At 52.0% G+C, this 15,532-nt stretch overlaps 1 protein-coding gene across 1 annotated transcript in view; it reads right to left on the bottom strand.

Moving 5' to 3' along the window:
- The window catches only part of kank3 (KN motif and ankyrin repeat domains 3), a 58,252-nt gene that overhangs the window by 14,923 nt on the left and 27,797 nt on the right, over window positions 1-15,532 (bottom strand). The window contains exons 3-7 of the mRNA XM_078423895.1: window positions 13,111-13,916; window positions 12,211-12,666; window positions 11,304-12,099; window positions 7,270-7,369; window positions 5,157-5,411 (exon numbers count right to left, since the gene is read on the bottom strand). Coding sequence (XP_078280021.1) covers window positions 5,157-5,411; window positions 7,270-7,369; window positions 11,304-12,099; window positions 12,211-12,666; window positions 13,111-13,916 — 2,413 coding nt within the window. The remainder of the gene's footprint in view (window positions 1-5,156; window positions 5,412-7,269; window positions 7,370-11,303; window positions 12,100-12,210; window positions 12,667-13,110; window positions 13,917-15,532) is intronic.

Raw genomic sequence — 15,532 nt, 5'->3', positions numbered from 1 at the left:
CTACCGGCGGTGCCTGCGGAAGGCACGCAGCATCATCAAGGACCACAGCCACCCATCACGCAGGCTGTTCTCCTTGTTACTGTCAGGCAGACGATACAGGAGTATGGCTGCATGTACCACCGGACTTAAGAACAGTTTCTACCATCAGGCCATCAGGCTTCTGAACTCAAACACATTTCACATCATATCTGTCGATTATTTTTAATATTGTCTTTTTACCTTACTAATGTCATTTTTAAAATCTTATTTACCCTTGGAATATTACTGCTGAGGTGACCCGTTGTCTTGTCAAATACATTTCATTGTACCATTGACCCTGTGCCAACCTACATATGAAAATAAAATTTATTATTTTTATTATTATTATTATTATTATTATTATTATTATTACACCGAAGTGGTGCAGGGGTAGAGTTCCTGCCTTACAGCAAATGCAGCGATGGAGACCCGGGTTCGATTCCGACTACGGGTGCTGTCGCTACGGAGTTTGTACGTTCTCCCCGTGATCAGCGTGGGTTTTCTCCAAAGACGTACGGGTTTGTAGGTTAATTGGCTTGGTACATATAGAAATTGTCCCTAGTGGGTGTAGGATAGTGTTAGTGTGCGGGGATCGCTGGGCGGCGCGGACCCGGTGGGCCGAAGAGCCTGTTTCCGCGCTGTATCTCTAAACTAAACTAAACTAAATAGACACAAAAGTAACTCAGCGGGACAGGCAGCATCTCTAGAGAAAAGGAATGGGTGACGTTTCGGGTCAGGACCCTTCTCCAGACTGAGAGTCAGGGGTGAAAGCCTGATTCAGTCTGAAGAATGGTCTCAACCAAAATGTCACCCATTCCTTCTCTCCAGAGATGCTGCCTGTCCCGCTGAGTTACTTCAGCCTCTTGTGATATAACATATAACATATAACAACTACAGCACGGAAACAGGCCCGTTCGGCCCTACCAGTCCACGCCGACCACTCTCCCTGACCTAGTCTCATCTACCTGCACTCAGACCATAACCCTCTAATCCCCTCTTATCCATATACCTATCCAATTTACTCTTAAATAATAAAATCGAGCCAGCCTCCACCACTTCCACCGGAAGCCCATTCCATACAGCCACCACCCTCTGAGTAAAGAAGTTACCCTTCATGTTACCCCTAAACTTTTGTCCCTCAATTCTGAAGCTATGTCCCCTTGTTGGAATCTTCCCCACTCTCAAAGGGAAAAGCCTACCCACGTCAACTCTGTCCGTCCCTCTCAAAATTTAAAAAACCTCTATCAAGTCCCCCCTCAACCTTCTACGCTCCAAAGAATAAAGACCCAACCTGTTCAACCTCTCTCTGTAGCTTAAGTGCTGAAACCCAGGCAACATTCTAGTAAATCTCCTCTGTACCCTCTCCATTTTGTCGACATCTTTCCTATAATTTGGCGACCAAATTGTGTCTATCTTTAGTTTAGTCTAGTTTACTAGAGAGTTGTCTAGAGAGCAGTCCTGAACTGCTATCTCCTAATTGGAGACCCTCTTTACTGGCTTTACCTTGCACTAAACATTCTTCACATTATTCCCTTTATCATGTATCTGTACACTGTGGACGGCTCGATTGTAATCATGTAGAGTCTTTCCGCTGACTGGTTAGCACGCGACAAAAGCTTTTTACTTTTTACCATACCTCCGTACACTTGACAATAAACTAAACTGAAGATTTAATTAGTTTAGTGTAGTTTATTGTCACGTGTACCAAGGAACAGCGATAAGCTATTTTTTGTTGTCGCGGGCTATCCATTCAGCGGAAAGCCAATACTTGATTACTCAGTAATCCACAGTGTACAGATGTAGTATAAAGGGAATAACATTTAGTGCAAGGTAAAGTCCAGTAAAGCCCGATTGAAGATAGTTCGAGGGTCTCCAATGAGGTAGATGGGAAGTCAGGACCCTTCTCTAGTTAGTGAGAGGATGATTCAGTTGCCTGATAGCAGCTGTGAGGCACTGCCCCTGAACCTGGAGGTGTGCGTTTTCACACAAGTACAGAAAAACCACGGGCAAATGTTGTTGTCAACACTTCCATGCAGGTGGAAGGTTGGGGCATGCTGGCAGGGCACGCACTGGTTCAAAAACCATCATTCAGTGCTCATTTAATTCATTCGCACAAAATCCCACTCATTCCGAGAGGATTGGGAACTCTGTAGCTGGCCGTGATCACGGACAATGAGGGCTGCTTCAGTCTGGTGAAGACCACACGTCTGGTGCATCCAGCTACTTCGTCATGTAGGAGAAAAACTGCGGATGCTGGTTTAAATCGAAGGTAGACACAAAATGCTGGGGTGACTCAGCAGGTCAGGCAGCATCTATGGAGAGAAGGAATGGTGACGTTTCAGGCCAGGTCGGGTCAAGTCAAGTCTGAAGAAGGGTCTCGACCCGAAACGTCACCCATTCCTTTGCTCCCAAGATACTGCCTGACCCGCTGAGTTACTCCAGCGTTTTGTGTCTGTCTCCTACTTCATCTTGTACATTGCTTTGTAACTTGTCATTGTCCTCCCACACTACTGCAATCCACTGCTAATTATTGCGGGCATTATTATTATTATTATTATGATGTCTATTACAGATTGTGTTCAGTTCTGGGCACCGGGTTATAGGGAAGACTTTATCAAGCTGGAAAGGGTGCAGAGAGGATTTACGAGGATGTTGCCAGGGCTTGAGGGTCTGAGCTGTAGGGAAAGGTTGAGCAGGCTGGGTCTCCATTCCTTGGACTATATTAGATCGGACATTACTGGACTTTACCTTGCACTAAACCTTATTCACGTTATTCCCTTTACACTGAACGGCTCGATTGTAATTATGTATTAGCTTTCTGCTCACTGGCTAGCAGGCGACAAAAGCTTTTCACTGTACCTCGGTACACGTGACAATAAACTAAACTCAAACTCAAATCACTGCTCGATGGGCTGAAGGGCCTGTTTCCGTGCTGTATCTCTGAAATCTAAATGGGACAATGGCGAACCACTGATTCTGAATTTCTTGTTGTTTCACCCGAGGATGTGGGACAACAAGAGCTACACAAAATCATGAGAGGAATAGATCGGGTAGATGCACAGAGATGCAATAAGATCCCCCCTTAGTCTTCTAAATTCCAGCGAGTACAAGCCTAGTCTATGGCAGTAGATCGCTGCTGAACCACACTTTCCGCTGTGTGGATAGTTAGGGTTATTGTTCTCTATCTCCTAAAAAATAAGCATTCAAAGTACAAAGAGGAAATGTGCAGATCAACACCCTTCATCAACAAACACTGGAGTCAAGTTTAATAATGACAGGGTCGGGCCGACAGTGTACAGACACAGAATAAAGGGAATAACGTGAAGAGCGTTCAGAGCAGATAAAGTCCAGTAAAGTCCGATCTAAAATAGTCCGATCACCCCATACACTAACCTGCGCACACTTGGAACAGATTTTACAATTTTTTTGTACCAAGGCCAATTAATCTATAAACCTGCTCGTCTTTGGAGTGTGGGAGGGAACAGGAGCACCAGGAGAAAATCCACGCGGTCACGGGGAGAACGTACAAACTCCATACAGACAACGCCCGTGGTCAGGATTGAACCCGGGTCTCTGGTGCTGTAAGGCAGCAACTCTACTGCTGTGCCACGGTGGGCCGAAGGGCCTGTTTCCAATCTGTCTCTCAAGCAGTACATAGGGTAATGGCAAATTTTCACTCGCCTTCCCGCTCGTAGCTCATTCAGCCACACAGAGAGCAGGCTAGAACCCAGGTAAGTCAGCTCGGTTTAGCTATACTCACTGACCGTCAGACCTTTGAGATCTGAATTAATTACTTCACTGTCTGAAACAGCGAGGTCATCATCGTGGAGGTTTGGATGGTAATTCTAATTATATTCGACGTTTCAATGTCACATGCAAACCAACGGTGGCGCGGCGGTAGAAATACTGTCTCACAGCGCCAGAGACCCGGGTTCAATCCTGACCTCGGATGCTGTCTGTACCCAGTTGGTACGTTCTCTCCGAGACCTGCGTGGGTTTTCTCCGGGTGCTCCGGAATCTTCCCACATCCCAAAGGCGTGCGAGCCTGTACGTTAATCAGCCCTGTGTAAATTCCCCCTACTGTGTAGAGAGTGCGTGAGAGTGCGTGGACAACATAGAACTAGTGTGAACGGGTGATCTATGCTATGGACAGCATGGGCCCGGTGGGCCGAAGGGCCTGTTTCCATGCTGTATCTCTAATTTAATGAAAAATGACCCATTTCCCTAGTCAGAAATTAAGACATTGTATGACATTTAACTCTTAAGACATAGAAGCGCGGACTGGACTTTGAAAATGATGCCTATGCTGGGAGCCTCTTGCATGCGGTTTTAGCGGACTATTTCTGTTCACTTTGCTAATCGGGGATTGTGCTTAGGTACGGTAATACTTTACTGAACTGTACTCCAAAAGAAGATTTCACTGTACATTTGCACTTGTGACAATAAAGCAACATTGACCATTAAACCATTGACCAATGACCATTAAACCATTGACCATTAAACCATTGACCATTGACCTTTAAACCATTGACCATTAAACCATTGACCATTAGACCATTGACCATTAGACCATTGACCATTAAACCATTGACCATTAAACCATTAGACCATTGACCATTGGACCATTGACCATTAGATCATTGAACCATTGACCCATTGATCATTGACCCATTGATCATTGACCCATTGATCATTGACCATTGATTATTGACCATTAACCATTGTTCATTGATCATTGACTATTGAACCATTGAAATATTGATCATTGACCGTTGAACCATTGATCATTGACCGTTGAACCATTGACCCATTGCTCTGACCATTGATCATTGAACCATTGAAATATTGACCATTGGACCATTGACCCATTGATCATTGACCCATTGATCATTGACCCATTGATCATTGACCATTGATCAATTGACCATTAAACCATGGACCATTAAACATGGACCATTAAACCATGGACCATTAAACCATTGGATCATTGGGCATTGACCCATTGACCATTGAGCCATTGGACCATTGAACGTTGAACCACAGGACCATTGAACAACTAGACTCTTTTTTGCACTGATCAAAGATACCAAACATTTTGCTGATATATCCTTTGAACAAATGAATGAGCTTATCCTCACTTTTCTTTGATGTCTTCTTCACAGATTGGCATTGCTTCCATCTGTCCGCCCTGCTCAAGCATCTCCTTCCTGGCTTTGTGCCTGCGTTGCTCAGCACATTCATGCTGGTCGCTGTCGCTGTCATCCAGGTTCGCCACGCCGTCCTCGTCTGAACTGTCGCTGCAGTTGTCCACTTCGCTGTCCGAGCTGTCCACAGTCACCTTGTCCCTGGAGCTCTCTTCGCCACTCGACTCCTCGCTGGAGCTCGTTTCATATCTGTGATGAAAAACGTAACACAGTTCCCGTTATAATCAGGCGACTTCAAAGTTCGTTAAACGTTGCATCTCAATGCTTAGTTCAATTTAGTTTATTTTAGAGATACAGCGCGGAAACAGGCACTACTGCCCAGAGTCCGCGCCGACCAGCGATCGGCACTATCCTACACACGTTAGAGACAATAGACAATAGACAATAGGTGCAGGAGGAGGCCATTCGGCCCTTCGAGCCAGCACCGCCATTCAATGTGATCATGGCTGATCATTCTCAATCAGTACCCCGTTCCTGCCTTCTCCCCATACCCCCTGACTCCGCTATCCTTAAGAGCTCTATCTAGCTCTCTCTTGAATGCATTCAGAGAATTGGCCTCCACTGCCTTCTGAGGCAGAGAATTCCACAGATTCACAACTCTCCGACTGAAAATATTTTTCCTCATCTCAGCTCTAAATGGCCTACCCCTTATTCTTAAACTGTGGCCCCTTGTTCCGGACTCCCCCAACATTGGGAACATGTTTCCTGCCTCTAACGTGTCCAACCCCTTAATAATCTTATACGTTTCGATAAGAAAATTCAACAATTTACAATTTTACCAAAGCCAATTAACCTACACACCTGCACGTCTTTGGAGTGTGGGAGAAAACCAGAGCACCCGGAGACAACCCACACGGTCACAGGGATAATGTATAGACAGCACCCATAATCAGGATTGAACCCAGATCTCTGGCACTGTAAGGCAGCAACTCTACCGCTGCGCCACCGTGCCGCCAAGCCTTATTCAATTTATTGCAATGTGCACAATCTACAGAACCACCCACAGTCAGAATTCCACTTTGAGAACTATAGCAGAGCGTAGAAAGGCCCTTCAGCCTATCAACCTGGTGCCAGCCCACCCCACACCAACACGTTCACCGCACAGCATTGTTGTGTCACCATGTATTTCTGTGTGAGCTGCTCTGGGCCCCGTACCTCAAGAAGGATGATGGACACAAAACGCTGGAGTAACTCAGCGGGACAGGCAGCATCTCTGGAGAACATGGATAGGTGACGTTTCACAGAGTGCTGGAGTAACTCAGCAGGACAGGCAGAGAAGGGAATTGGTGATGTTTCGGGTCGAGACCCTTCTTCAGACTGAGAGATAGAGGTGGGGGTGGGGGGACTGCAGGTATTTCTCGGCTCGGTCTGGACCAGGGCCTGGAGTCCAGGTGAGTTGATGGGCCCGGCCTGCTGCCGATAGCGGGAGAGGCGAGGATCGGCGGAGTCCATGGTCGCGGGCGGCCGGTGTGTGGGTGAGGGTCGGTGGTGGTGGCGGCCGGCGCGGCCTGGCGGCCAAACTTGGTCGGTCTGTCCCCTGTAATCAAAACCCATTACAAAGAGGTCCTTAAAATCAAGTGTATACGGTTTAACTTGACATGAAAGGAGAAGAAGAGGCATTTTCTTTCGCCAGAGGGTGGTGAATCTGTGGAATACATTGCCACAGACGGCTGTGTGAGGAAGCCGAAGTTCTTTTTAATTTTTAAAGCGGGGATTGACAGATTCTTGATAAGTACGGGTGTCAGGGGTTAAGGGGAGAATGGGGTTGAGAGGGGAAGATAGATCAGCCACGATTGAATGGCGGAGTAGAGTCGATGGGCCGAGTGGCCTAATTCAGCTCCTGTAACTTGTGTTATTCTCTTTTACTCTCCGTGAGGAGAACATGTTTCAAGTCTGAAGAAGGGTCTCGACCCGAAACGTCACCCATTCCTTCTCTCCCGAGATGCTGCCTGACCCGCTGAGTTACTCCAGCATTTTGAGTCTACACACATTTCAATACCCACATTCAACAGAAATTACACAAAACTTTGGACTGATGGTCACATACTCTCCATTGAATAGACCCACAAACTGTAGGTTCTTTTTGCTCGCATTCGGTTCGGAATTGCACGACCCATCCTTCTTTTTCATGATCGACTTCAGGACTCCTATTGGAAAGATAAACAGTAAACGCCTAATCAATTCTCATCAAGCTGCAATGAGACCATGGGAGATAGTATCACGTCTCCATTCCACTTTGGACACGCATGTCCCCTGTGACTCACTCCAGTTGTCAACTGTGCCAAGTGTGTGACACTGTCGCACTAAATTCTGAAACTCCTTAAAGCATAATTAAACCATCTGTCTGTGCCACAAAACAGCGGTAGAGTTGCTGCCTTACAGCGCCGGAGACCCGGGTTCGATCCCGACTACGGGCGCTGTCTGTACGGAGTTTGTACATTCTCTACCCGTGACCTGCGTGGGTTTTTCTCAGAGAGCTTCGGTTTCCTCCCACACTCATAATGGTGGCGCAGCGGTAGAGTTGCTGCCTTACAGCGAGTGCAGCGCCGGAGACTCAGGTTCGATCCTGGCTACGGGCGCTGTCTGTACGGAGTTTGTACGTTCTCCCTGTGACCTGCGTGGGTTTTCTCCGAGATCTTCGGTTTCCTCCCACACTCCAAAGACGTGCAGGTATGTAGGTTAATTGACTGGGTAAATGTGAAAATTGTCCCTAGGGTGTGTAGGATAGTGTTAGTGTGCGGGGATCGCTGGGCGGCGCGGACCCGGTGGGCCGAAGAGCCTGTCTCCGCGCTGTATCTCTAAATCTAAAAAATCTAAACTCCAAAGATGTACAGTACAGGTTTGTAGGTTAATTGGCTCGGTATAAATGTAGAAATTGTGCCTCGTGCGTGTCGGGTAGTGTTAGTGTGCGGGGATCGCTGGTCGGTACGGACCCGATGGGCCAAAGGGCCTGTTTCCGTGCTGTCTCTCTAAATTAAACAAAACTACTGGAGCAACTCTGCAGGTCAGGCAATGAAGTTTCATAGGATCATAAATCATAGGAGCAGATTATGGCCATTCGGCCCATCCAGTCCACTCCACCACTCAATCATTTGCTGGTCCACCTTTCCCTCCACCCCAGTCCTCTGTTCCATTCCTCTGCAAGAACACGGTTGTCTTTCCGCTGACTGGTTAGCACGCAACAAAAGCTTTTCACTGTACCTCGATACACGTGACGATAAACGAAACTGAACTGGCTAGTGCGGCTCATTCAAATCAAACTTGGAGGATGATTTTGACTGGCTCCAAGCCACTTTATGGAATGGACGTATCTTTGACCTCAAACATTGACTGTTTCTGGACCATTAGTTCATAAGGCTAGGAGCAGAATTAGGCCATTCAGCCCATCGAGTCTACTCTACCATGGCTGATCTATCTCTCCCTCCCAACCCCATTCTCCTGCCTTCTCCCCGTAACCCTTGTCACCCGTACTGATCAAGAATCTATCTATCTCCGCTTTAAAAATACACAAAGACTTGGGCCTCCATAGTCGTCTGTGGCAATGAATTCCACAGTTCCATATAGTGGATGACTTGTAACCCTCAAACTCATATTGGATGGTAATTTTAATGTTCAAAATGCAAAATTATTTATAAATCATTGCATAGAGTGACACGGTGTGTAAACAGGCCCTTCGGCCCAACTTGCCCTCACTGGCCAACATGTCCCACCTACACTAGTCCCATCTGCTTGCGCTTGGTCCATATACCTCCAAACCTGTCCTATCCATGTACCTGTCTAACTGCTTCTTAAAAGCTGTGATAGTCCCTGCCTTAACTACCTCCTACGGCAGCTCGTTCCATACACCCACAACCCTTTGTGTGAAAAAGTTACCCCTCAGATTCCTATACAATCTTTCCCTCGTCACCTTAAGGTCATAAGATCATAACAAATAGATTTTTTTTAGATTTAGAGATACAGCGCGGAAACAGGCCCTTCGCCCACCGAGTCCGTGCCGCCCAGCGATCCCCGCACATTAACACTATCCTACACACACTAGGGACAATTTTTACATTTACCCAGTCAATTAACCTACAAACCTGCACGTCTTTGGAGTGTGGGAGGAAACCGAAGATCTTGGAGAAAACCCACGCAGGTCACGGGGAGAACGTACAAACTCCGTACAGACGGCGGCCGTAGTCAGGATCGAACCTGGGTCTCCGGCGCTGCATTCGCTGTAAGGCGGCAACTCTACCGCTGCGCCACCGTGCCGCCCAGGAGTAGAATCAGGCCATTCGGCCAATCAAGTCTACTCCGCCATTCAATAATGGCTGATCTATCTCTCCCTCCTAACCCCATTCTCCTGCCTTCTCCCCATAACGTCTGACACCCGTACCAATCAAGAATCTAACTATCTCTGCCTTGAAAGATATCCACTGAACCTGTTCGGTCTTTTCAGGTTCTCGAAATTCCAGAGGAACATTTAAGGTGTGCTAAGAGTAGGGTTGCCAACTGTCCCGTATTAGCCGGGACATCCCGTATTTCGGGCTAAATTGGTTTTTCCAGTACGGGACCGCCCTTGTCCCATGTTCGGCCCGCGGGACGCTGTAGGCCCTGACGCTGTAGGCCCGGACAGTGTAGATCCGGACAGTGTAGGCCCGGACAGTGTAGGCTCGGGGGCCGCTGTAGGCCCGGACAGTGTAGGCCCGGACAGTGTAGGCCCGGACAGTGTAGGCCCGGACAGTGTAGGCTCGGGGGCCGCTGTAGGCCCGGACAGTGTAGGCCCGGACAGTGTAGGCCCGGACGCTGTAGGCCCGGGAGGCCAGTGTAGGCCCGGGGGGGGGGGGGACGGACTGTAGCCCCGGGGGGCCGCTGTAGGCCCGGACACTGTAGGCTAACGGAGTGTGTTCGGGGAGCGGGGCCTCGTAGTGCGTTCGCCTAATGGAGGTTGCTTAGCAACCCGCCTCCCGGCCCGGGCGGCCGCCATTGGTGGAGCGGGAGCACGTGGCCGCTGGCTAGGTGACGTCACGTGGGGGCGCGGGCGGTGACGTCACCTCGTCCCGTATTTGGGAGTGAGATAGTTGGCAACCACTACTTGTACATGATCTATATCCCGCTATTCCCTGCACTTCCATGAGCCTTATCTAAATGCCTTGTAAACACCACTATCGTATCTACCTCCACCACCCCCCCCCCCTGGCAGTGCGTCCCAGGCCCCCACCCCCATCCCCACCCCCACCCCCATCCCCACCCTCACCCTCTGTGGTTCAACCGTGTCCTGCACATCTCCATTGCCACAGACGGCCGTGGAGGCCAAGTCATTGGGTATTTTTACAGCGGAGATTCTTGCTTAGGCATCCCATGTATCCCCAGAAGTTATGGAGAGACGCCCTCTCACAGAAGCAGGGAAGGAAGTCAGGGTGGTGAAGGTTACGGCCAGGGAGAAGGTCGGAGAATGCGGGTTGAGAGATGTATTCGAGAGCTCTTAAGGCGAACAGAATCAAGGGATATGGGGAAAAAGCAGGAACGGGGTATTGATTGTGGATGATCAGCCATGATCATATTGGATGGCAAGCCCTCGCTGGTGTGTATGGCAGTGAGTAGTTGGCCAGCCCATGCTGGGGTGTATGGCAGTGAGTAGTTGGCAAGCCCATGCTGAGGTGCATGGCAGTGAGTAGTTGGCAAGCCCATGCTGAGGTGCATGGCAGTGAGTAGTTGGCAAGCCCATGCTGGGGTGTATGGCAGTGGGGTAGTTGGTCGTTGGCAGGCCCATGCTGGGGTGCATGGCAGTGAGTAGTTGGCAAGCCCATGCTGAGGTGCATGGCAGTGAGTAGTTGGCATGCCCATGCTGGGGTGTATGGCAGTGGGGTAGTTGGTCGTTGGCAGGCCCATGCTGGGATGCATGGCAGTGAGTAGTTGGCAAGCCCATGCTGAGGTGCATGGCAGTGAGTAGTTGGCAAGCCCATGCTGGGGTGCATGGCAGTGGGGTAGTTGGTCGTTGGCAAGCCCATGCTGGGGTGCATGGCAGTGAGTAGTTGGCAAGCCCATGCTGGGGTGCATGGCAGTGGGGGTCGTTAGTCCGAGGTGTGGTCGCAGACTCACCTGTGGCGGGGTTGACCGTGTGAGGTGGTTCCATGGGCTTGCGATCTCCTCCCTCCACACTCGCCTTTCTCTCGCACACCAACTGCAACGACGCGCCGCAGAGTTTCACCGCCACTCGCTTCTCCTGGACCGTGTCCTTGGACAGGTTGACTCTGGTCACCCCGTCTGTGAACGTGGCTGCGCCGAGATCTTTGGTCCCGATTCCCAATTCCCAATCTTCCTTCCCCGCTCCCAATGGAGCCGCCGCGGTCCCGTCGCCGCCCGTCATCACCGGCTCGATGTTGAGGTCCACGTGTTTGGTGGAGGCTTCGTGAGGAGCCTCTCCGGCCGCCCCTTGTCCAGACCCCGCTGGACACGGCCCGCGACCCAGGGGGAGGTGGGTGGGGGGTGAGGGTAGGGGGCCGGTCTCGGTGTGTGGGGGGATTGGACTGTCCGGTCCCACGGACATGTCGTGCACTGGGGGGGTACAGTTGACCCCGACACTGGCCACTCTGGGCGAGCAGCTCACCGAGGCGTCGGCCACCTCCACGTGGTCGCCCACCGCCCGACTGACCAGCGGCACCCGGGCCATCACCCCGGCGTCGGCCGTCTCCCTGCGGCCTGGGGGCGGCTGCCTGAGCTGGTGGCGAGCCTCCTGCAACTCGCCCTCCATCACCGCCATGCTGGCCCTCTGGCCCTCGATCACCTCCTGCAGGAACTCCATCTCCTCCTGCGCCTCGGTGCTCAGGCCCAGCATGGCCTCGACCACCCCCACCCCCACGTGGGCCACCTGTACCCCCACCCCCACCTGGGCCACCTGTACCCCCACCCCCACCTGGGCCACCTCCGCCCCCACCCCCACCCCCACCTGGGCCACCTGTACCCCCACCCCCACCCCCACCTGGGCCACCTGTACCCCCGCCCCCACCCCCACCTGGGCCACCTCCGCCCGGTAGTAACACACCACCCGCCCCATGTCCACGTCCTCGCCCACGCCCACCGACCTGAGGGTGGGTGTTGGGTGCAAGGCCACCCTGGCCCCCCCTCTCCCCCTGTCCACCTGGCCCAGCCTCTCCGTCAGCCGCCTCAGCTCCTGCACTTTGCTGCCCCTCCTGCCCTGGGGGTCTGCGGGCGGCCGGGCGGGGATGTCCACTGTAGTGTTGCCTCTGGCCACTGGCCGGGCGTGGATGTTCACTGTAGTGTTGCCTCTGGCCACTGGCAGGGCAGGAATGTCCACCAATGCAGTGCTGCTACTGCCTCTGGCCACTGGCCGGGCGGGAATGCCCACTGTAGTGTTGCCGCTGGCCACTGGCCGGAGGCTCAAGCTGGCGTTGCCCGCACTGTGGGATCGCTGGCGGGGCGGCGGGGATGGTGCGCTCCTCTCCCTCTCCCTCTCCCCCTCCCTCTCCCCCATCTCCCTCTCCCCCTCCCTCTCCCCCTCCCTCTCCCCCATCTCCCTCTCCCCCTCCCTCTCCCCCATCTCCCTCTCCCCCCTCTCCCTCTCCCCCCTCTCCCTCTCCCTCTCCCTCTCCCTATCCCTTTCCCTCTCCCTATCCTCCCTCTCCCTATCCTCCCTCTCCCTCTCCCCCTCCCTCTCCCTCTCCCTCTCCCTCTCCCTCTCCCTCTCCCTCTCCCTCTCCCTCTCCCTCTCCCTCTCCCTCTCCCTCTCCCTCTCCCTCTCCCTCTCCCCCTCCCTCTCCCTCTCCCTCTCCCTCTCCCCCTCCCTCTCCCTCTCCCCCTCCCTCTCCCTCTCCCTCTCCCTCTCCCTCTCCCTCTCCCCCTCCCTCTCCCCCTCCCTCTCCCTCTCCTCCCTCTCCCCCTCCCTCTCCCTCTCCCTGTCCTCCAGTGCGGCCGCCAGCTGCCGCTTCTCCCTGTCTGCAGCGCCCAACCTCCTCTCCAGGGCAGGGATCAGCTTGACCATCTCCTCCAGCTCCCTTAGCCTCCTGAGTCCGGCGGCCATCTGCTGTCGGACCTGCTGGAGGTGGGCAGCGGCCATGGTCACTCCGGCGGCCGGCGAACTCCTCCCTGAGCTCAGGGGGCTGAAGCGGAAGAAGCCCCCTGGCGCCGGGGAGGTGAGGTCGGCGCTGCCCGCCAGAGGGTCCCGCTGACCAGGGGTCTGTCCGTGGCCTGGAGGACCCCCTTCCGTCTCACACCCGACCCCCCACGACAGCCCAGGGCTGGCCACGACTCCAGGCGACACCTGCTCCAGCCGGCGACTGGTCTCCAGCAGAGTCTTCTCCACCCCAATGTCCCTCAGACCCACACAAGACCTTGGAGAAGGTGGTGGCAGGAGACTGGCGGCGGGCGGTGGGGACATGGGGCCGGGCTGCTGACCACAAGCGGCCGGGTGGCTCCTCAGCTTCGTGGTCGTGGTGGCGGTGGTGGCCACTGGCCTGGCGTCCTCGCCGGCGGAGGAGCACAGCGACTCTGTGGATGTCCACCCGCTGGTGCTGCCCGACGGCCGGGCCCTCCGTCTGCGGTGGACGCTCACCTTCCTCAGCGTGTTGCCGCTCTGGATGTCGTCCACGTACTTGAGGAAGTCCAAGTCCAGCTGGAAACCGTAGGGCGTTTCAACGGCATACGGGCTCTTCTGGCTGTCGTCCACATCGCTGTACAGCGCACGGCTGCCCAGATCTGGGGGGAGACACAGACCAGGGGTCACCCACACCTCATGCAACAAGAAGCGCCCTGGGGGTGGAATGTATTTAATTTATTCATTTATATATTTATCTACATTTTATTTATCTATTCATTTATCTGTTTAATTATTCACTTGTCTATTTATTTATTTACGTATCTATTTATTTGTTCGTCTATTTGTTTATCTGTCTATCTATCTGTCTGTCTATCTATCTGTCTAAGGTAGACACACAATGCTGGAGTAACTCAGCGGGTCAGGCAGCATCTCTGGAGAGAGGGAATGGGTGACGTTTGGGGTCTATCTATCTATCTATCTATCTATCTATCTATCTATCTATCTATCTGTCTGTCTGTCTGTCTGTCTGTCTGTCTGTCTGTCTGTCTGTCTATCCATCTGTCTGTCTGTCTGTCTGTCTGTCTGTCTGTCTGTCTGTCTGTCTGTCTGTCTGTCTGTCCGTCTGTCTGTCCATCTAGCCATGTATCTATCTATCTATCTGCCTGTCCATCTATCTATTTGTCTGTCTATTATTTATTTTATCGTTTATTTATTTATCACATTATATTAACCTTCCTTAGAAGGGCTTCGGAACAATCCTCACCAACCTGGGGCAGCGGTAGAGTTGTTGACAGCGCCAGAGACCCGGGTTCGATCCCGACTACGGGTGCTGTCTGTACGGAGTTTGTATGTTCTGCCCGAGACCTGCGTGGGTTATCTCCAGGTGCTCTGGTTTCACTCCCACACTCCAAAGACATACAGGTGTGTAGGTTAATTGGCTTAGTATAATTGTTAATTGTCCCAAGTGTGTGTAAGATGGTGCTAGTGTGCGGGGATCACTGGTCGGTACGGACTGGTTGGGCCGAAGGGCCTGTTTTCGCGCTGTATCTCTAAACTAAACTAAACATCCAGGTAAATCCACTGCTGTAGTTCAGACGGCTGTGGAGGTCAAGTCGGTGGATATTTTTAAGGCAGAGATAGATAGATTCTTGTTTAGTGACGGGTGTCAGGGGTTATGGGGAGAAGGCAGGAGAATGGGGTTAGGAGGGAGAGATAGATCAGCCATGATTGAATGGCGGAGTAGACTTGATGGGCCGAATGGCCTAATTCTACTCCTATCCCTTATGACTGTATGAGTCAACTCCCTCTTAACCTCATCTCTCCCTGCTAACCCTAGAGTACACCAAAGGACCAGTATTTTAGATTTAGATTTTTTTTTAGAGATACAACGCAGAAACAGGCCCTTCGGCCCACCGGGTCCGCGCCGCCCAGCGATCCCCGCACACTAACACTATCCTACACCCACTGGGGACAATGTTTACATTTGCCCAGCCAATTAACCTACATACCTGCACATCTTTGGAGTGTGGGAGGAAACCGAAGATCTCGGAGAAAACCCACGCAGGTCACGGGGAGAACGTACAAACTCAGTACAGACGGCGCCCGTAGTCAGGATCGAACCTGAGTCTCCGGCGCTGCATTCGCTGTAAGGCAGCAACTCTACCGCTGCGCCACCGCGCACTTAACACTTAAGCAGGTCCTGAACGTAGAGCATGTAAGAAGAAACGTCTTCCACCATGCCATAACAAACTGATACGTTCGTACGTTATAGGAG

The sequence above is a fragment of the Rhinoraja longicauda genome, chromosome 28, assembly GCF_053455715.1.
Source record: "Rhinoraja longicauda isolate Sanriku21f chromosome 28, sRhiLon1.1, whole genome shotgun sequence".
Classification (NCBI taxonomy): domain Eukaryota; kingdom Metazoa; phylum Chordata; class Chondrichthyes; order Rajiformes; family Arhynchobatidae; genus Rhinoraja; species Rhinoraja longicauda.
The sequence above is the reverse complement of the archived record's forward strand: the minus strand, read 5'-3'. Positions and strand labels throughout refer to the sequence as shown.